At 37.1% G+C, this 21463-nt stretch overlaps 1 protein-coding gene and 2 long non-coding RNA genes across 4 annotated transcripts; all 3 read right to left on the reverse strand.

Annotated features, from left to right (window-relative positions):
* Positions 1 to 3284: 3284 nt before the first annotated feature.
* Positions 3285 to 5047, reverse strand: LOC133878781 (uncharacterized). The gene is made up of 5 exons (XR_009901982.1): positions 4957 to 5047; positions 4289 to 4330; positions 3792 to 3857; positions 3616 to 3681; positions 3285 to 3455 (listed from the first exon to the last, which is right to left on the reverse strand). It is a non-coding gene; the product is annotated as an uncharacterized LOC133878781 (long non-coding RNA).
* Positions 5048 to 6091: 1044 nt separating this feature from the next.
* LOC133880769 (serrate RNA effector molecule-like) lies at positions 6092 to 17114 on the reverse strand. 2 transcript variants are annotated; one of them, XM_062319766.1, is made up of 3 exons: positions 16694 to 17114; positions 10354 to 10448; positions 6092 to 6512 (listed from the first exon to the last, which is right to left on the reverse strand). In XM_062319766.1, exons 1-3 carry the CDS (start codon positions 16935 to 16937, stop codon positions 6456 to 6458), a joined length of 396 nt encoding a protein of 131 aa, XP_062175750.1. In that variant the 5' UTR covers positions 16938 to 17114; the 3' UTR covers positions 6092 to 6455. The 2 variants fall into 2 exon arrangements, with proteins under 2 accessions (XP_062175750.1, XP_062175752.1); XM_062319768.1 differs by lacking the exon at positions 6092 to 6512 and adding an exon at positions 8944 to 9107.
* A 2861-nt stretch (positions 17115 to 19975) lies between these two features.
* On the reverse strand, positions 19976 to 21369 carry LOC133878858 (uncharacterized). Its single transcript, XR_009902009.1, has 3 exons — positions 21175 to 21369; positions 20588 to 21011; positions 19976 to 20306 (listed from the first exon to the last, which is right to left on the reverse strand). It is a non-coding gene; the product is annotated as an uncharacterized LOC133878858 (long non-coding RNA).
* Between the last annotated feature and the right edge of the window lie 94 nt (positions 21370 to 21463).

The raw sequence follows: 21463 nt of genomic DNA on the forward strand, positions 1-21463 counted from the left end.
GAGATGCTTACTCGCATGTTTCTGCACATATGTAAAGCACATTTTTTTTCCTTGACTGCCACGTCATTGTCATATTTGAGTACTATAATATAAATATAAAAAAATTATTTTCTTAAAAATCACTTGATATTTGAGAGGAAGTTCGGTTTGACACGGAAAGCACTTAAGACAATGAAGATACAGCTTCAATTTCTTTAGTATAATCACTTTTCTTTTCTGTTTTTTTCTAAGCCAAATTGATACATAAAAAATAAATAAATAAAGAAGAAGAAGATTAAAACTCCCTCCCTTTCCTTCTTCTCTTTTTATAGGGATAATTTTTTTGTTGAGTAAAAGTAAAAAGTAATTGATGTGATATAAAATTAAAAGAGTTTATATGAAAAACTAAAAAAAAATTGTATTATGAGTTTTTTATTTAATTAATAATAAAAAATTATTGATATAATATAAAAATTAAAAAATGTTACGAATATTTTAAAGTTGATATTTTTTGAAAAATAAAAAATAAAGAGAGAAACGCGGGGGAGGGGTGTTTAGAGAGTTATTAAATGGGGTCACGTTACCTTTTCTCTATTCACTTTTAAAATATATGCCAGTTAAATAATGATAATAAATTAAAATAAATGCGATATTCTATTTAAGGATTGTGGTCCATCTGTTCAACTTCTAAAAATGGTAAGCTAGCTAGGATTGTGGTCCATCTAAAAGGAGCTTTGCCTTGAATGCCACGCGGCCCACGCTGTTGCAAAAGAATATTGAAAAGCAACACAAACCGGACACACTTTAGCTTCGTACACTCTGAAGAAGACCAATTTCAGTGGACCCCTGGCAGGCATTAATGATCATCGCCTTGCTTTAACAGGTCCCGTGAAAAAGCTGCAGAAATCAGTTCGTACATGGCCCATGCAAAAGATGTGTGGAAGGGGATTAATCCCTTATAATACTTCCACATAGAAATGGCTTCTTGGGATTCGTAGCCTACAAAGATCTCTGAAAACTCAGTTCTTCTGGGTGTTTTGGTAAATTGGTAGGAGGAGGTTACGAAAATAATCATTAAATTAAAACATAACATGTCGTGTGGCGGCTAAGCTTGTAGTTTGTGTACCAGGTATAGTCTTTTGGGCCGTGATTAGGGCTGGCTTAGTATGTTGTGAGGTTTAAAGTGACAATTTGGGTTAAAGCCATGTTATATTTAATAATGTTTTAAAATTTTATATTATATTTATATTTCGATTTTTAGATACAACTTTATCATATTGATAGTAATAAATTTGGTAGAAATTCTTTTTTAGATTTAATTAATTTTTTTATTATTTTATTTTTAACGTTTCTCATATCTAATGCATGCATATTTTTAGTTAACACTTATAAATAAAAATTTTACCCTAGAGAATAATTAAACTTGATTTATCAGCTTATTTTCATAACAAGATAATATAACACTTTTGACCTGCATAATAATTATTAATCTGTTAATTAATAATTGACTATAATCATTTTATTTGCCTAATATTGATTTAGGAATTTAAGTTTTTATTGACAAAAATAAAACATAATACTGTTTTATAAAAATATAAAAATGTAAAATGTACTGTTTATGTTTATGAATAATAACACTTCAATAACCCCTTTTATGTAATTATGTCTTTAATATTAATTTGCTAATTTAAGTTTTATTGACAAAAATAATATAATACTATTTTATTAAAAAAAATAAAAAATAAAGCATGGCTATTAACACAACCCCGAATGATATTGAAAAGTTACTAAAAAAAAGAATACCATTTAATAAAACTAATACTATTTTGAAATGATTGTATCGCCTTAAGCTTCCAGATCCTTCTTCCTTGTCAGCTTTCTACTGTTTCCATCACTCCAGTCGACTTCACGCCATGCTCGATGCTAGACTATTCGAACACTCAAACTCAAATCCCAACATCCACATGCTACTCTTTTCTTCTTATCTCTCTTTTCGTTCGTCTTCTTTCTTCCTCTTACAAAAATGAAAGCTAACGGTGCGAGAGATTTTTGAAAGGGGAGGCAGAGAGGCTAAGGCGAGAGTTGGCTGGGGTCAAGTGGGCGAGCTCGTGGCTGTGGAACATTGCAATGCATTTTAGGGAGTTGTTTTGATAATTTGCTAGAGAGAGACTATTGATTTGTACGTTTGTGTCTGCTTTTTTTTTTAAAATATATATATATATATATATATATTTGTGTTCTTAGATTCTAACGGTTGATTTTTATATGTGGGAGTTCTAGAGTTGTTGAACGGGCAATGATTTTTTTTTATTTTTTATTTTTTTTTACAAAATCGTTGTGTTCCCAAACATGTAATGATTGGTTTTTCTATGCGGGAGTAAAAAAGTCTGCAAAAAGATAAATCACTTTTTTTTTTTTTTTTGCAAAATCATTTGAATATTGTAATTGGGCCATTTTTTTTTTTCCTCTCCCTTTCCTGATTGCAAAAAAAGGAGCTCTTTTTCTTTTTTGCTTTTTTTTTTTCCTCTCTCCCTCTCCTCATTGCAAAAACAAAGATCATTTTTTATTTTTGGGGGCTTAGGCAACTTCCTAAGGGTAGAGCCAGGTCTAACTGTGATACAAGCATTACAAGTGCTCAACTTCTAAGACACGTCAAGGTGGGACCTTCACATGTGAGTTTCCTTCAATATATCTTGAAGGTGTGCAGTAGTTGTGCACTTATTATATTTTTAGCATTTCCCATAGTCTTATGGAGGAGGACGATCATTACATTACTTTCTGTTGTTCCTGTTCCTCTACCAGTTTACTCAGATTTTTTTTTTTTTTTTTTTTTTTAAAAAAAATTTTAATTTTAATTATTGGGTATGAAATAATTGAGGGGCTTATTTGGTTTTCTATCTAAGAAGTCTAGATCTATTTTGGATGTATTTATATCATGCTGCATTGACCCACTTTAGAGAGAGAGAGAGAGAGATATCAAATGATGAACATGGCTTTATCTGATCTTCTGGGCTAGTTTGGCAACTCATTGTAAGTTTAATCATTTTAATAATTGACTATAATCATTTTATTTGCCTAATATTAATTTAGGAATTTAAGTTTTTATTGACAAAAATAAAACATAATACTGTTTTATAAAAATATAAAAATGTAAAATGTACTGTTTATGTTTATGAATAACAACACTTCAATAACCCCTTTTACGTAATTATGTTTTTAATATTAATTTGCTAATTTAAGTTTTATTGACAAAAATAATATAATACTATTTTATTAAAAAAAATAAAAAATAAAGCATGGCTATTAACACAACCCCGAATGATATTGAAAAGTTACTAAAAAAAAAAGAATACCATTTAATAAAACTAATACTATTTTGAAAAGAGAAGACCCTCAGGCAAGGGTTCTCCTTCGGGCTTTGCAGCTGGTAATAACTTCTGACATTCTGGGATTGACAAATCTCTAAAGCGAATTCCCTGTAAGATCAGAAGCCAACCTTTCAGATCTATAGCAGACAGAACTTGAGTCATGTCCAATATTTAATCAATTAATCATTAAAATTCAAGCAAAAGAAGATATCTACTTCAATGAAATTCATCATGAAAACGATCAGGATTTGGTAATTGAAAGGTATACCTCATCTGGGTCAAGTAATGAAGTTTCCCACAGTAACCCTGCCATTCCTCTCATTCCACCAAGCACCTTGCCATCAATGAGAAGTTACAAAAATACTATTATATCTCGTTTCTGCCATTGATATTATTAGATAGAAGCAATAGAATGAACACAAATGTTACAAAAAGCATATGTACCATATCAACGGTGATATTTCCAAGTTGAACCTTTCCATGTTCTGCCTTAAATTTCTTCAGGCGCTCCTGTAACCAAATAAAATTCAAAAAACTGAGAAAATGAACTTATAATGAAGATTATTTCAAAAATATTTTACTAGCCATGATCACGAGCATGATCATTTGTAGCATATTCAACTAGTCTAGAATTGTAACACCAAAACACACCCTAGTCTGACACAGGTTGAATCCTTAGCAATGAAAAGGGAAAGGATTCCTAATTAGCTCTCTCATCAAATGCACATGCCATTTACAGCACTACACAAAATGCAAGAATAGGAGATCAAACAGATACACACTTTGTATCACAACTGGGACAGTTAGACTGCTTTATACTCAAAAGCACAAAACTGAAAACAGAAGAATAATACTAATAAAAACCTAACAAGTTTATCGGACAAGAGGGGAGGGAACAGGAATATGAGTTACAGTCAAAAGCAAAAATTGGTAACACAAACCTGTTGCTCAGGAATCAACTCCTTCAACTGAGAATGAAGGTCCTGTTTGGCAAAAATGACTAGCATGAGCAAGGTTATGGTAGACAATGTTTCAAAAACAAGCAATTACTTCCAAATACAAGCAAGTGTTAACCAATACCAACCCACGAGATATGCTCAAAAGCTTTACCACTTTCATACACTAGCATGTAGATAACATATAGCAGTCAGAGCAATTTTCGTAAAGCAGTGGAAAAACAAGTAAAATACACAGCGGTAGAAGGACAACTGAACAAGTAGAATCCGGTTAAAATGGGTTCAGAAGTAATCCTAGGTTTAGAATCAATTGCTGTGTATTACTGTACCCTAATATGTACCATATTATTAGTTTTCATGATTTTCTTGATATTTTTTTATACTTCCTGTTTATTTGGGTTGCTTCGCTTCTTTTTAATGAAATTTTGATTACTCGTAAAAAAAAAAAAAAAACATATATATGTAGCATACGGCAAGCAACTGAATCTAACGAGCAGGTTGCAGAAATACATCAACTAAAGGCGCTAAAAATTGCGTGAAACACACATCATACAACCGGCAATGTTTCTTAGTAGGAAAAGTTGAGATGTTAATTGTAAATGAACTCACAAAAATAAGAAACAGGGAAAAAGAGAGAGAGAAAGAAAGATTACAAGATCAGAGGAGCTCTATATTTGGAGCCATCTAACGGAACTCTTGAGACTAGGCTGCTCGCCCTGCAAATTCATGTAATCTTTAACTTCCATTTCAATCAAATTCGAACAAGTGCTGGCACAATCGAAGAAATTCAATCCCAAATATCTCTCAATCCTCATGGCAAAGAAAAAAGAGAAACTTACAATGCGAGAGCACAGTTTGGAAAGCAAAGACACGCCTCTGAACATCACTCTCTACGCTAATCAGCGCGCAAATAGATTAAGAGCATTCGCATAATAAATCAGAATAAATCTCCATTCTCCACAAATAACATTAATTTATAACAGACCAAGTGGAGGCCAGACTAGGTATCGATCGAAGAGGAGAGAACATGTCAAATGCATTCGTGTTTTGTTTTTTTTATATTGGATGAAGTTAAGGAAGAGAGGACTGTGAAGGAAAGGGATGTTCTCTTTTGGGTTGGGACCCAGTGGAGACCCTTCTCTGAGTCGTGGCAAGCGAGGGAAGGGTCTGATGACTATCTTCAGCTAAAGTCTAAAGAGAATGCGGTCAATTTCAAACATCTCATGAACTGTCTTTTGAAACTAATCTAGTTAGGACGGATGTGATACCCCAAACTCCAAAGGATTTCGGTATATTAATGAAATGTTGAATATTTAGGTAAAACATTTATTTGAAATTTAGACCCATTTGGCATGCCCCGGTCAGTTAACAACCCACGTTTAAATGATGAGCCCAAAAATCTTACTTCTTTAATTACATGACCATACTATAGTAAAAAAAAAAAGCCAAAAAAATAATAAATAAAAAATAAAATAAAATAAAATCAATAATAATAATAATAATAAAAAAAAAAATCAATACTGAGAATCTCCTCTTCCATCAATCCTCGGCCATTTCCAGAAAAATATATGTAATTATTATCAATCTTTTTAAATATTTAAACATTTTGCATTAATAAGTAATGATGACACCAACCACCATAGGAGATTATATATGGTTTTCAAGGATTAACTGATAAATCGTCAGATATCTCTCTCTATCGCTTTTTATAAGTTCATTATGTATATAATAATACAAATTTCCGTGCCCTAACGTACTGAATAGCACCTAAAGTTTTGTGGTGGCAAACCTTTTGTTTGTTATTATTATTATTATTATTATTATTATTATTATTATTATTATTTTTGGTGCCTGGCAAAAATTTACTACACATCAACGTATTATTGGTGACTGTTGTCTTATTTAATAGTAATTAAGCGTAAATCACACAACCTAGAAGTAGTAAAAGTTGGCAAAAAGGCTGGTACTTCTCCTGTAGCCATAACCAACTCACATATGATTTTCCATGACAGCAAAATTGTTAACAAAATAAGTCTTTGCTTTGCTAATTACACTATATACCATAATAACTAAAGACAACAAAAAGATTGACAACCGAACCCGAGCAAGAAAGGACAATGGAAAGTGAGAAGCTTGCCAGTCAATGACAGAGTCAAGAAAAAATTCCACTATACACCCTTGCAGCCACCTTTCCCAATAACACCTCTATCTGTAAAGAAAATAAAAGACACAATCAAACGCAATGGGTTAATATCTCAAGTTACGAGCTTCACTATATAAATAAACGTCACTCAACAGACAAGTCAACAAAAAATAGACCGGTCTTCTCACATTCTCGACTCTCAGCTCTCTTCTTCCTTTTTTTGATGTTGAATAGCGAGCTTAACGACTCCAATTTCATCTCTTTCCTTTAGGACTCTCCCAGAAAATGTCTTCTAATGATGCAAGCTTAGTATTCTCCCCCTTGATGGCCAAATACAAGCAGATGAAGGCCAAACTCGATAGCGAGTGTGAGGAGGATAGCTCTGACGATGCAAGCTCAGTCACTTCATCTTCTCCAGCAGACACTTTAGCTTCTCCAGCAGACACTTCAGCTTCTCCATCGGACGCTTCATCTTCTCCAGCGGAGGATGTGACTGGCCGTTTCAGGTCTTTCAATTTATCAAAGTTTCCGATTTTAATTGATTTTCATCAAGTTTTGGAAGCTCGTCTTGCTGTCACTTCAGCTTCTTTAGCGGACACTCTAGCTGCTCCAGCGGACACTTCAGCTTCTCCATCGGGCACTTCATCTTCTCTAGCGGACACTTCAGCTGCTCCAGCAGACACTTCAGCTTCTCCATCAGGCACTTCAGCTGCTCCATCGGACACTTCAGCTTCTCCATCGGACACTTCATCTTCTTTGGTGGACACTTCAGCTGCTCCAGCAGACACTTCAGCTTCTCTATCGGACACTTCATGTTCTCCAAGGGTGGAAGTGATTGACTGTTTCGGGTTTTTAAATTCATCAACGTTGCCGTTGCCGCACCCTGAATTATCTGCATCGTTGAATGAATCAACGGAGCTCATTTTTTGCCATCAAGAAGGGATTCGCTTTAGGGTTAGCTCTAACCCTTTTTCCAATAAATTTGCTTAAGGCTCATGACTTGGATTTAAAGTTGCAAACTCACGTATTATTTTTTCATTGCAGAACACCCTTATTGAACGGTTCGTAACGTTTCTCAACACTGCCACCGAGTAAGTTTTTATGTGTTATCAAAGTTTTTATATTTTTTATTTTGCTTAAACTGTCTCCGTATTTGGATTTAAGGCGGGTTTTGTAATGTTGTGAAAGTGGGCTTAAAAAAAATTGAATAGAATAGGAGGGAGAGAGGAATTGACCTAGATTTCTAGGGATTGATCTTGTTTTGACACATAGGCTGCTTTTGAGTTGCTGTATTTTAATGCCACTTTACATGCTAATTTGCTAACCTTTGTGTTTTGTTTATCTTTTTCAATTCTCAAATCAACAGGGATAATTTGTGGAAGATTGAGGTGAACAACACTTCTTATTAAATGTTATTATGGCTACTTTGTATTATGTCATAACTTTATAGAGATTGTTTGTTTTAATATAGGGTCTGGGAGATGCAAGGATAAAATATATCCTTAAACTCCGTAAAGAATCCCCTAAGCCATTTGAGACTGTAAGTGGCTTGAAAAAAAAACTTAAAAATAAAAATGCACTAGATCCTTTTTGGATTTCAGAAACTCATGAGAATTTATTTTTTTTATAAAAAAATTAAATTGAAATTTTTTTGTTTTACAGATTCTTGATTTGGCCAAGATAGGACTCTCAGAAAAATAGAAGAATAATACCTGCTTTTTCGAGAGTCCTATCTTGGCCAAATCAAGAATCTGTAAAACAAAAAAATTTCAATTTAATTTTTTTTAAAAAAAAATAAATTCTCATAAATATAAAAACTTTGATAACACATAAAAACTTACTCGGTGGCAGTGTTGAGAAACGTTACGAACCGTTCAATAAGGGTGTTCTGCAACGAAAAAATAATACGTGAGTTTGCAACTTTAAATCCAAGTCATGAGCCTTAAGCAAATTTATTGGAAAAAGGGTTAGAGCTAACCCTAAAGCGAATCCCTTCTTGATGGCCAAAAATGAGCTCCGTTGATTCATTCAACGATGCAGATAATTCAGGGTGCGGCAACGGCAACGTTGATGAATTTAAAAACCCGAAACAGTCAATCACTTCCACCCTTGGAGAACATGAAGTGTCCGATAGAGAAGCTGAAGTGTCTGCTGGAGCAGCTGAAGTGTCCACCAAAGAAGATGAAGTGTCCGATGGAGAAGTTGAAGTGTCCGATGGAGCAGCTGAAGTGCCTGATGGAGAAGCTGAAGTGTCTGCTGGAGCAGCTGAAGTGTCCGCTGGAGAAGATGAAGTGCCCGATGGAGAAGCTGAAGTGTCCGCTGGAGCAGCTAGAGTGTCCGCTAAAGAAGCTGAAGTGACAGCAAGACGAGCTTCCAAAACTTGATGAAAATCAATTAAAATCGGAAACTTTGATAAATTGAAAGACCTGAAACGGCCAGTCACATCCTCCGCTGGAGAAGATGAAGCGTCCGATGGAGAAGCTGAAGTGTCTGCTGGAGAAGCTAAAGTGTCTGCTGGAGAAGATGAAGTGACTGAGCTTGCATCGTCAGAGCTATCCTCCTCACACTCGCTATCGAGTTTGGCCTTCATCTGCTTGTATTTGGCCATCAAGGGGGAGAATACTAAGCTTGCATCATTAGAAGACATTTTCTGGGAGAGTCCTAAAGGAAAGAGATGAAATTGGAGTCGTTAAGCTCGCTATTCAACATCAAAAAAAGGAAGAAGAGAGCTGAGAGTCGAGAATGTGAGAAGACCGGTTTATTGCTGACAAAACAAAGTTTTTTGTAACTAGATCGGTAACTAGAAAGAACTTCCTAATCAATTGATATGACAACTGAGATAAAATAGAAGGTTGTGAAGCCTATACTTATTAGAAGGTTGTGAATTGATTATTACATGTCCGTTCTTTCAAAGCTTTGGGCCGTTGAAAAGTTTTTCATATTATTATTTTTTTTTTAATTTTTAAAAGAAAAAAAAAGCAACAAGTAATTGAACTTTTATGTCAAATTAAATGTTTATCTCTTCTGTGGTCAATACTCTACAAGTTTTAGGACGTCAATATATTTAAAAGGAATTATATATGAATTGTCGAGTTACAATTCTCATGATGTATTTTATGACCGAGTGCTTATATTGTTATTGACTGAATCATGCTTGACAATGGGCATAACCCACTCATCTCTTAATAGTTGATTATTTGTAATTTGAGGTGGTAGTCCCAGTGGTTTGTTTAGGGTGTATATTTAGATCCAAGTGGCTTTTGTTCTTTTGGCAATTGTGGCTCTAGTTCTTGTTAAAAAGTGGTTATCGATATGTAAGAACTAAGATGGATATGACAACTTAGATTAAGTAGGGCCTGAGACGAATCATTTGATTGTGGAATTTCAAAGTTAGAGTTGATTAACATTCATTTTTTTTAAAAAAAAAAAAAAATTATGTTTATTATATTTTTAATTAGCCCCTTCAACGTAAATTTTTTACTCTGCCACTGGCTAGAAGCTTATGTTGTAATCGAACAAAATTTTATTTACCATGCATTCATTTTATCCATGTAGCAACGATTTACTTGGATTAACAACTTCTGAAGTTTGCCCAGTCGTCATATGTCAAACTTTGTATTTTTATATTTCTTTGACCTTGTAGCCGAGCATTTATAGGCAAGCTAGAGGATTTCATGAGACTTACTATTTAGTATATATGATTTTTTTTTAAAAAAAAAAAAAATTATTTAATTTGTACATGCAATCGATATGTATAGATTTTCGAAATTCAATAATTGATTTTTTAAAAATAATATGATAAGAAAAAAGTAAAAAATAAAAATAAATACAATTATGAAATAGGATAAGGAAAAAGAAAAAGTTCAATAATCAATTGTTATATCCAAGGTTGGAAGAAGGGACAAACCTGCACCATTAACGTCCTATAATTTGTTATAGCAGCCGAAAACCTCCCAATCTCAGCAGCCTTCGAAGTCCGACCAAAGAAAGAGAAATAAAAACCTAAAGAGATCAAACTCCAAAACCAGTCAAAAATTGAAAGGAAGACATTGAGAAAAAACAAAAAAAAAACAAAAACAAAAGGTTGTTTTCTAGGATTTTCTCAGAATGCCTAGCCATAACGGAGAGAACATTAATTTGTTCGAATGAGAGGAAATTTTGTGAGAGAGCAAGATTAACATCCTATAATTTATACCTATAACGTATCTTCAAAAAGAGCTGGTGAATTTGTGAGAGACTTTGAACTATTCTTTGAGAATCAAAGCACAGAAGTCGCCATTGATGGTAAGATCAAGGCGCAATAGCTTTTGTTGTTTCGTTCTCCTTCTTCTTCTTTTTCTTTGGGTCTCTGTGTCTTTTTGGAGAGTACGGAATGAATTGAGTGAGGGAGTGTGTACAAAACGGACAGAGACTAGAGAGGTAGGTACATTTGTCAGACTAAATTCTTTTTAAACCGTGTTTTACGTCCGAATTTGCTAATTTCGATATATTCTAGACTAATATTATTTACGAAACTGACATGGCATTATACTTAGAGTTTAAAATACCCTTCCAGCCACGAACGGATCACTCCAGTAGTCCAGTAGCGTTGTAGTCCCGGCCAGAACGGCCGGATCCCGGCCGTATGTCCGGGATCCGGCCCATCCCCGGCCGGATCCCGACTGTCTGTCTGGGATCCGGCCCATCCTCGACCAGAACGATCGGATCTCGGCCGTATGTCTGGGATCCTGGCCATCCCCGGCCAGAACAGCTGCATCCCAGCCATATGTCCGGGATCCGGCCCATCTCCAGCCAGAACTGCCGGATCCCGGCTGTATGTCTAGAATCCAGCCCATCCTTGGCCAAAACGGCTCGATCCTGACCGGCTGGCCGGGATCTAGCCTTTCCCCGACCAAAATCGTGGTCGGAGTTGTGGTGGCCGGAGTGCTGAATTTCCGGCAATGTGATGGTTTTCGGGGAAGTGGGTTCAACAGGAGATGAAAGGGTATTTTTGTCTATGTACAAAAAATTTGTTTTAACTTATTTGAATACTAAGTTGACATGGAGTCTCTCAGTTTGTAAATTTCTTTTTGTAAAAGTTTTTGTAACCCTGGAATTTTTCTTATTTAAATGGACTGTTAAGGATAACAATCCCTATAATTTCTTTGATTTTCCAATTATTTGAATTTAGACTTTGCCAAAACAAGAACAATTTGAATCAGTAGTTAAACAAGCAACAATTCTGCTCAATCAGAAACCAGATAAGATGCAAAACTGTGTGAAATTGAATAAAGACATACAAGAACACAACAACCATGGAATAGTTTCAATTATGTCAAGCTAGTGGCACTCCTAAAAATCTTGCTTGGGTCACTACTTGAGCAAGGATTCTGTAAGTTGAAAAATAGACCTTAATTTCTAGTTATCAATTAGGAGGGAGAGAGAGATTAATTTTCATATATTACACATCTCTCCCAGTTGCCAGACTAAAAACAGAAGGGATTTACGGACCCTCAATGCTCAAATCTTAACCTTAACACAAGCATGGGCCCTAATTGAGTTAAAATTGGAGATTGTAATACTCAAAACCCATCTCCATTTCAGCTTAAAATCTCATTGAAATTAACACAATATGATCTGAAATCTAAAACCCATCTCCATTTCAACTTAGAAATTAAAAAGAACCATGACGCTCAAACTAATACTACCAGTAAATGAAGAACACAACAGAAAGGAAACAACTGTTACGCAAAGAGTAATGGTCAAACCCTAGACCCAAAACCCAATCCATCCCCAGAGATTGATATGAGAATAAAGCTCAGCCCATATTCTTTTCGCAGCTAATCAGAGAAATTTAGGACAAGCGTAGACAGAGAGAGAAGGAGAAAACTTACAGCAGGAAAACGGCGAGAGAGAGGGGGGTGCTCCGATGGGTGGCGGTCGGTGGGTCTGCAACGAGAGAGAACGGAAAGCTGAGAGAGAGAGAGAGAGAGAGAGAGAGAGAGAGAGAGAGAGAGAGAGAGAGAGAGAGAGAGAGAGAGAGAGAGAGAGAGACCTGGTCTGAGGGGGGAGGGCCGGACAGTGGTCTGAGAGGGCCGGAAGGTGTTGGCCGTTTGGTGGGGGAGCCGGACGGTGGGGGAGGGCGGCAGTAGGTGGTCGGCGCCGGAAATGGGAAGAAATGGGGGGAAGTCGTTAAGCCGGTCGTTGGGCGCCGATCTTCGGTGGAAGCTGGTCGATAGGTGTCGGCCGTTTGTTGGGGAAGCGGGACGGTGGGGAGGGCTGCGGTAGGTGGTCGGCGCCCGAAATGGGGAGAAATGGGGGGAAACTGAAAATTGGGAGGAAAGCCGAAAGGGAAATGATTTTTGGGGGACTTTTTTCCGTCCCCCAACCGTCGTTTTTTATTAAAAATTATCAGAAAAAATCCCTCGTGAATCACTGCTCCATTCTTAGTTTAAACCCCCGTGTTTTCAACATTTTTTTTTTTGTTAAAAAAACAAAAAAGAACGAAAAAAAATGACGCAGTACAAAAACGACGGAAGAGGGACGGCTGAAGGGCGCATGAATAGAACAACTCTTTTGTCCTCTCCTCATTTGCCGATTTTTTTTTTTTAATTAATTAAGAATTGTGATTTTTTTTTTTTTTTTTTTTTTTTGAAGTTTTGATGATAGTATTTAACATTGTCAAGTAAATTTAAGTGGTTTTCGGATGGTTTTCAATCAAGTGAGAACAATATTTTTTGTACCAACCAAATTAAATAAGAGAAGATATATATTTTCATTTTTTTCTTAGACCCATCCAAAAATGAAAAATTATTGATTTTTTGCAAAAGAAAAAAAAATCCTCTCAGAATTCATTTTACATCTAAACAAACACAACCTTCAATGTTTTAGTCAATTACAAATCTGATATGTTGTTGTATGCTTAAATGCTAATTGAGGTGAGGTGTTAGAGATTTTTCAACATGCATGAGACTCAAACTTTATGCTTTCTCGATCTACTTTCAAATACAAATGGTAAGGAACAAAAGAAAAAGAAAAAAAAGGGATAATCGAGACAATCGAGACAGATTTTAGTAAATGTATGAAATAGATTCTTGTGTCTATAAGAAATTTGTCCCACTAATTCCTTCTTATGTCCAGAATAATAATGTGTGTTAAAATAAATATATGAAATATAAAATATATGTGAAAGAGAGAAATAGTGGAAGAGAGAGCGGAAGTATATCCATAACATATTACAAGAGACTATGAGTAGTGACCAAAAAACTCTAGAGTAATAGTAACTAAGGTAGGAAATAAATTCTAATAGGAAAGGCAATAACATATATTATAACAATCCTAATAGAAAATGCAATAATATATTCTAATATCCCCCTTAAATTCAAGGTGGAAGATTATGGAACCTTGAATTTGAAATTAGAAGCCGGATTTAAATGCAGCCGTAGTCGATGCATGGTTAGATCAAAATGGTGCCGGCGAGAAAGGCTGAAAGTAACGGCCAGAGAACGGAGACAAGCTGTTAATCCCATGAGGGGCCAAGCCCCAACTGACAATGATGGTCGGAGAACAGTAACTAACTATCAATCTTGTAAAGGGCCAAACCACATTGTGTCAAAAGGCTAAAGGAGATGGCTGGAAAATAGAGAATATCTGTTAATCCTATGAGGGGCCAAACTGCAACTTACAATGATGGTCGGAAATAGAAATTAGCCGTTAATCCTGTGAAAGGCCTAACCATATTGTGCAAAGTTTTGTCAATGAATTGAGCCGCATATCACAACAAAATAGGCACAAAAAAAAAAAAAAAAAAAAAAAAAAAAAAAAAAATCGAAAAGAGGGGTTTACCTTTTTTTTCTTTTCTTTTTTTTTTTCTTTTTTTTTTTTTTGCTATTGAAGGGTTTGGATCTGGTGCATGCAGGAGCACTATAAGCTTGTGAGCCCTCAAGGCTACAATCTGGTGTGGCGCAATTCAGGTGGAATTGCGGGTTGGGATCCGGTGTGGTGCAGGTGTAGGTGGATGATGGTGGCGGCACGTTATGGATGGCATAGAGTAGATTAGCAGCCTCCGAGCAAGAATCCGGTGGTCGTGCCTACAAATGGCGGAAGGAGGCGGTACGCGGAGTTGAGCAGCATAATTTTGTGGAGGCTTGTTGAAAGGCGTGATCAAACTACTAGGCGCGTGCTGTCCATGAACGGAAAAGATCGACCAATTCTGATCCTGGATTTGTTCTGAACGGCGGAAGATGACAGACAAAAGAAGCAAGTGGTGGTCGGTAGCGGTGTGTGGAGTGCGTGAGAGACCTGCAGGGACTTCTGGTGACGCATGAGAGTGCATGCAGCGTCCTATGGCGTTGATTTCGGCGGCGTTGAACAGCTCTCTGGATGAGCTTTCCAATTGTGGTGGCACCTTGGTGTAATAGTAATCGGAAAGCGAAGTCGGAAAAGGTAGAGAGAGGTGGCGGCGCGTGAGTTAGTGAATGACAAAGTTTCTTTCACGAGAGGGAAATCTCGTACCTTGCAAATCTGTTTCTGAACTTTTTATTCCAAATTGGACTGCAAAAATGCTGAAAAGAACCCCAAACAGTAGCTACCATCACAAAGAGTACCAGGAACTCGCCAAAAATTCGTCAGAAGGACACTGGAAAAATCCTATAGGTCACAAGTCTGTAGCTTTAATACCATGTTAAAACAGCGGCAAAGATGAAGACGTACACTGAGGAAAAGCTCGAAGCTGAGGACTGGTGAAGACCTAGCTAGCTCGTGAAAAGAAGAGATGGCAGTGTTCATAGTTTGGTTGCTTCGCAATTGAAAGAAAAGAGAAGAAAGAAACTACTTTCCGAAGAAGAAAAAAAAAGAACGAAAAGGAAACACCAAATCCAACCCATCGAAGTCTCTCAGTGCCGATCAGATCAGGAACTGGCCGGATAAGTTTTCTGCTGAACAGGAGATGGGTCACGGAATGTTTAAATTAAATATCACTTTAATCTTTATCGCCTCAGAGGGTGAAATTGTGAATTTAAAATAAATCCCTTTTAGTAAACAAACGGAACATAACGGCGCCTTTTTGCTTTTAGGTTCTTGACGACGCGTCGTTAACAGCATGCAAGCCAGATCCCTCCAGTGGGTGAATACTCGTCAACAAACAGAGCGTGATCTGAAGAAGGAGAAGAGCAAGCATGAAACCATTGAGTTAATGTGTCAGGTCTCTCTGTCTCTCTCTCTCTCTGTGATTCTTTAGATAATAATCTAATGTAGTATGTATATTTCTCTTTATTTATATTCACTTTGCCTGTTTTTTTTTTTTTTTTTTTTTTTTTAAAGCAAAAGTGTGGAATATGATGAAACCATATGTTTTATTTATTTATTTATTAGTATTTATTCTACATTAATTTGAGTTCACAATATTTATTTTAACATTACAAGTTAATTAAATGGCTTGATTGCACTATTTTTTTTATTTGACTCTTAGAAACCCCTAACTCCTTATACAGAAGATGGTTGTTAATTTTGTTGTCTCATCAAGTGCTTTGCAATCAGCACAATCCAAGTATGCGAAAGTTTGGGAGGTAAGTCGATCTAGAGTATGTATTTGGAAAAGGTCGAGATTAAATTTTCAAATTGCATGTGCTTAAGTTTCTAGAATTTCGCTCCAATGTTTATTTTACTAGATTATGGAGTGGATGTTCAGTTTTAGGCTTTTGCAATTTTGGAGGAACTTACAGGATCCCTACTATTCTTTCCCCAAGAGAGGGGCATCATTTATGTAAGATCCTTTAGAGGATCGTTGATCTATTTCTGTTCTCCCTGAACAAAACAACCAAAATGTGCCGTTTTTTAAAAATTAGCATAATATCCTTGAAATTTTAGCTTTCTTAGAGATGGAGTCTCATTGTTTTCGAAAAAAAATTAAAAAAAAAAATCTCATTCTTTATGCCCATCCACGCTAATAGAAAGAGAGATTTAAGTTTTTCCACTAAAATATCCCATCTCCTATCATAAATACCCTTATATATTCTTTTCCCCGGGAACACCTCCACCTAAGTTACAGTAATGCTATAAAAGTTTTTAGGTCAATAAATTTCCCTCCTGTTTCTCGTCAAGTAAAAAAAGGATCAAAATCACCATTTTCTTTACAAAGTACATTCCTGAAATATTATTAAATGGTATTATCAATTGCAAGATAATATATCCTAATTTGAAATATTTTGTATTTACACACCTCTTTCTCTTGTGCTTTGGATGAGGAAACAAAAGAAAAATATACATACCAGAAGGTTCTGCTGAACGATTCATAAACCGGCCCTTTTCATCAATAAATCCAGGTCTTCTCCCCATCTCACGTTCATATCCACCGCCGTCGCAGGGGCTCCGCCGCCCGGACCGCTTGAAAGGCGGGGGCGAGCGGCGTAAAAGCTGGGAGTAGCGACGGTCCCGATACGACAGCACGGTCGCAGGCGGCGGTGTGTCGTCGTTAGCGGAGGGGTTGGGAGACTGTTCGACAGCGTTGTTCATCACCTCTGTCGAAGCCTGTAAGGGGTTTTCCGAGAGGAAAGTTTAATCTCTACAAAGCCCTTGATTCAAGGGTCGATGATCTCCGCTCGCTCGCTGTGGCGCTGTTTGGGTTTTCAACTATTTATTGGATTTCCTATATACCTTGTGCGACGGTCGTATTAGAGACAAAGGAATAGAAATAAAGGTCAACGACGGCTTATTATTATAAAGGAATCCGACGACCTTTAAGAACCTAAAAGCAAAAAGGCGCCGTTATGTTCCGTTTGTTTACTAAAAGGGATTTATTTTAAATTCACAATTTCACCCTCTGAGGCGATAAAGATTAAAGTGATATTTAATTTAAACATCCTGTGACCCATCTCCTGTTCAGCAGAAAACTTATCCGGCCAGTTCCTGATCTGATCGGCACTGGGAGACTTCGATGGGTTGGATTTGGTGTTTCCTTTTCGTTCTTTTTTTTCTTCTTCGGAAAGTAGTTTCTTTCTTCTCTTTTCTTTCAATTGCGAAGCAACCAAACTATGAACACTGCCATCTCTTCTTTTCACGAGCTAGCTAGGTCTTCACCAGTCCTCAGCTTCGAGCTTTTCCTCAGTGTACGTCTTCATCTTTGCCGCTGTTTTTGCTTGGCTCGATCTCCTCTGGTGGTCTCGCTAGGGCTCTCTCTCTAAAACCCGAGTTCATGTCCAAACTCAAAGTGCTATTCCTGGCCCTTCTGGTCTGCCACTTCTTGACATGTTTACGAAGCATACGATTTGATTTTCGGTGCTTTGGGGCCTTTCCTGATCAGTAGGATATCATTAGTGATGATGAAGATGAAGAAGACGGATCAAGAATATCGAGAAAATCGAGTGGGCGCTGAGGGAAGTGATGGAAATAGAACTTCAAGAACTGTCTTCTCCAAGTGGTGTATGGTATATACAGGAAAATCAAAACAATAAGTTGTGCAAAGAAGGTAAAAGAGAGAGAGAGAGAGAGAGAGAGAGAGAGAGAGAGAGAGACAACCCAAGTGATAATGAATCTATTTCTGCACCTGCGCGCTGCTCCTCAACCAAATCATTTGTTGCTTATGCGCTGTAGATATATCTGCTCTTCCAAAAGGCAGGTTGGAAGAAGAAGAGGAGTCCAGGAGGAGGAGGAGGAAGAAGAAGAAGAAGCTGAGGATGAACATGAAAAAGGTAGAGAAAAAGAACGGAGAAATGCAAAGAGTTTGAAGTCTTTAATGGCTTGGCTTGGTTTTCACTTTCACTGCGTCTTTGACCAGTGAGTTCTCACTAACCTTGCGGAGGCTTCTAAGGTGAAGCCATTGATGGCATATCATTGGGCCCGGTTCCCTTGTTTCATCATCTCAAGTCAGTTAAAAAAAAAAAAAAAAGAATAAGCTTGTTTAAAATAAATTCCTATTTGTAAACAAACGGAACAGTCTCGATCGCCACTTTTTCCTTTAGGTTCCTGAAACGTCATTAGAATAAATTTGTTGTTGTCAAATCTCGACCGTCAAAGTTTTTACAGCAGATGTGCTGTTAATTTCATTACAGCATGCATGCCAGGAGGAGGAGGATAGGTGATGAGCCCCCAAGAAAAAGCAAAACGAAGTAAACGCTTACGGAAAAAAATAGATAAAACAGGAAAGAAAGATCATACGGTTTGAAGAGGATATATATATATATAGGTGATGAGCTGTGCTATGATCCCCCCACCGGCTCCCAACAGCCCGTTGATCAAAGCGTCTGACATATTTTCTCGGGAAATTTGTTGAGAGAGGCCTTATTTTTTTGGGAAAATGTGTTGAGGCATTAAGGGAGAAAGGTAGATCGAACAGTCTACTATCATTTTCGTGCTAATTAATTGTATGTCAATCATAAAACAAGTTTACTAAATAGTATTAATGTAAGAGAAAAGATAGTTAGAGAGATTTACGGGTGGAGAAAATGTTGAATATTTCGAATATGAATAATATTCTGAATCTGTTTGTGAATTTCGAGGTAATGAAAATGTGTTTGGATGTTGAATAAAATTCAAATTCTTTTTGAATATGTGTTTGGGTATTGAATTTTTGAGATTGGAAAAAAAAAATGTTTTTTAATGATAAAAAGTGAATAGAAATGATTGGATTGTATAAAAAGTTGTGTATAATGATTGGTGTTATGAAAATAAGTGTTAAACTTTTGAGATTGAAAAAAAAAATTTGATAAAAAAAAATTGATTTTCTTCTCAAGCACACAAGGAAGATCGGTGCCCCGAACCGGCCACCCAAACCACCCAGCACCACCACCCTAGAACACAAACCGCCCACCCGAACCACCCGGCACCACCACCCCGGAACACGAACCGCCCACCCGAACCACCCAGCACCACCAACCCGGAACACGCCGGCACCGCCACCTCCAAGACAGTCATAGCCGAGCGTCCATTTCCGCAGGCCATGGACAGGCGGCGACTGAGCTCGGGAAAGATCCTGCAGGAACCCAAGCAGACCGGCGTGGGCTTGAGAGATCCAGTCGGAAACTTAGATTCGAATGGAAAACCACGCCGTCCAAATCCCGAACTGCCCAGATCCATCCATGCGTCTCGATCCAAACCCATATATGACCAGAAAACCGCCTAGATCCGGGCGAGCGTCCCGACCTGTTATCCCAATCCCGTCGTCCCAATCTTCTTCGCCGGCCGGAGAGAACGAGAGAGAGAGAAAGAGAGTTTTGTTTTTAAAAAGAAGAAAACAAAAGAAGAAAAAAACGGCGGATTTGATAGTAGCAATCAATGCTATGAGTCTGAAAAGCAGGTCCCACCATGTCATCATTTCACCTCAAAATTCAAACTATATTCAAGCATCATCCGGGTTGGTTCTAGGTTTTTGAAAAAAAACCCAACTTGAATGTTGAATAACATTCGAACCAAACACACAAGAAAGCTAGGCTTGAAATACAGTCATAAAACAGTGGAAAAAAATAATACTCAAAAAGCCATGCTGAATAACAGTAGTAAAACAGTACTGTACTAAATATTATTAATAGCAAGAGAAAAGATATATAGTAAGAGAGATTTACGGGTGGAGAAAATGCTCAAAATTAAAGCCATGCTCGGAGAACAGAAACGGATCGCTCGGGAAGGCCGCGTTGGGGGTCTCCAAGGGTGGCTCTCCTTCATGCTTATTTGCTGAAACGCCCACTGTTGCCTGAGCGGTTGGTCAAGAACCCTAAGCCTTGGTGTTTCTCCTCTACTTGCGCCGGGTGCAACGGGATCTTTCTCACCCATGGCTCTCTCTTGGAGGCCTGAATCTGACCGGCAATCCCATCTCTCAAACATTTGAAATGCCTTGAGATTGCTTTCGAAGCCAACGCGAAGTAGACCGTGTCTGTACCTTCTGTCCACCTTAAGAAGCAGATCGATAGAGAAGCCATGAGAATAGTAAGCTTGAAAATAAGGTGCCATGAAAAGGAAAGGAGGTGGGCATTAATGAAAAGGCCCACAGTTACCAAATAATTAGTTCAAGAATCTATCCATCAACCACCGATTAAAAAGTTACAAATGTGTTTGATATTTTTACATATTTATTTCCATATTTTGAGGAACGAATGAAAAGTTGTGGGGAAAATGGCAAAAAGGAAGGAACTTTAATGGAGCAAAACAAGATCTGAGACATTTATATGTACCTCTTCCAGCATTGGAAGCAGTTTTGTTTTACTTTTCTGTAAGCCCATGTATTCGAGGGAGAAAAGAGCCAGCTTTCTGGAAGAACTACTGCTGGCATTATTATCATCTTCCCACTGTTCGGCCTTGTGGGATTTTTGCTGCTTCGGTGGATGATGATCAGTTTGCTTTGTTCGAAGGCTACAGAACTCGTTCAGAAGCTCCTGAACAGGGGCTGTTGGACTCAAATCCTTGGATCTGGTTTACCAGATGAATGGTCGGGTTACTTGATGAAACATCAGAGTAACAAAAAGCCAGCTGAAGAAACCATGGTCCCTGATTTATCTTCACAGTGTTCTTGAGCCATGCATGAAACAAAAATCTTCTTTTTCTGTATATATTACTCTTGCTTGTAGCCAGCTACAATCTCATCAAGATCCAGTACTCCTACAACAAGACCAAGAAAACTTTATCAACCCACAGTGGGAGAGCATCGAGCAATTTCAAGGGTCAAAATTTATGCGACCAAAAAAAAGTACCCTTTTGATTAATCAGATAAAGAAAAAAGAAAAGAAAAAAAAAGAACAAAAACTCTGTTTTGGTTTCTTACCAGCTTCCTTTTCTCAGACTTCTTCTCCTTATAAGCCAACGCGGTATACCATGAAAGCCAACCTCGGAAGAAAGATCATAAAAATCTCCTCAGAAATAGAAGATCAGATAAGCGTGATAATGACTTCAAGCCATGTTCATCATTTGATATATGTCTCTCTCTCTCTCGCTAAAGTGGGTCAATGCAGCATGATATAAATACATCCAAAATAGATCTAGACTCCTTAGAAAGAAAACCAAAATAATCCCCTCAATTATTTCATACCCAATAATTAAAAAAAAAAAAAAAA

This window comes from Alnus glutinosa, chromosome 10 (assembly GCF_958979055.1).
Source record: "Alnus glutinosa chromosome 10, dhAlnGlut1.1, whole genome shotgun sequence".
NCBI classification, from domain to species: Eukaryota; Viridiplantae; Streptophyta; class Magnoliopsida; order Fagales; family Betulaceae; genus Alnus; species Alnus glutinosa.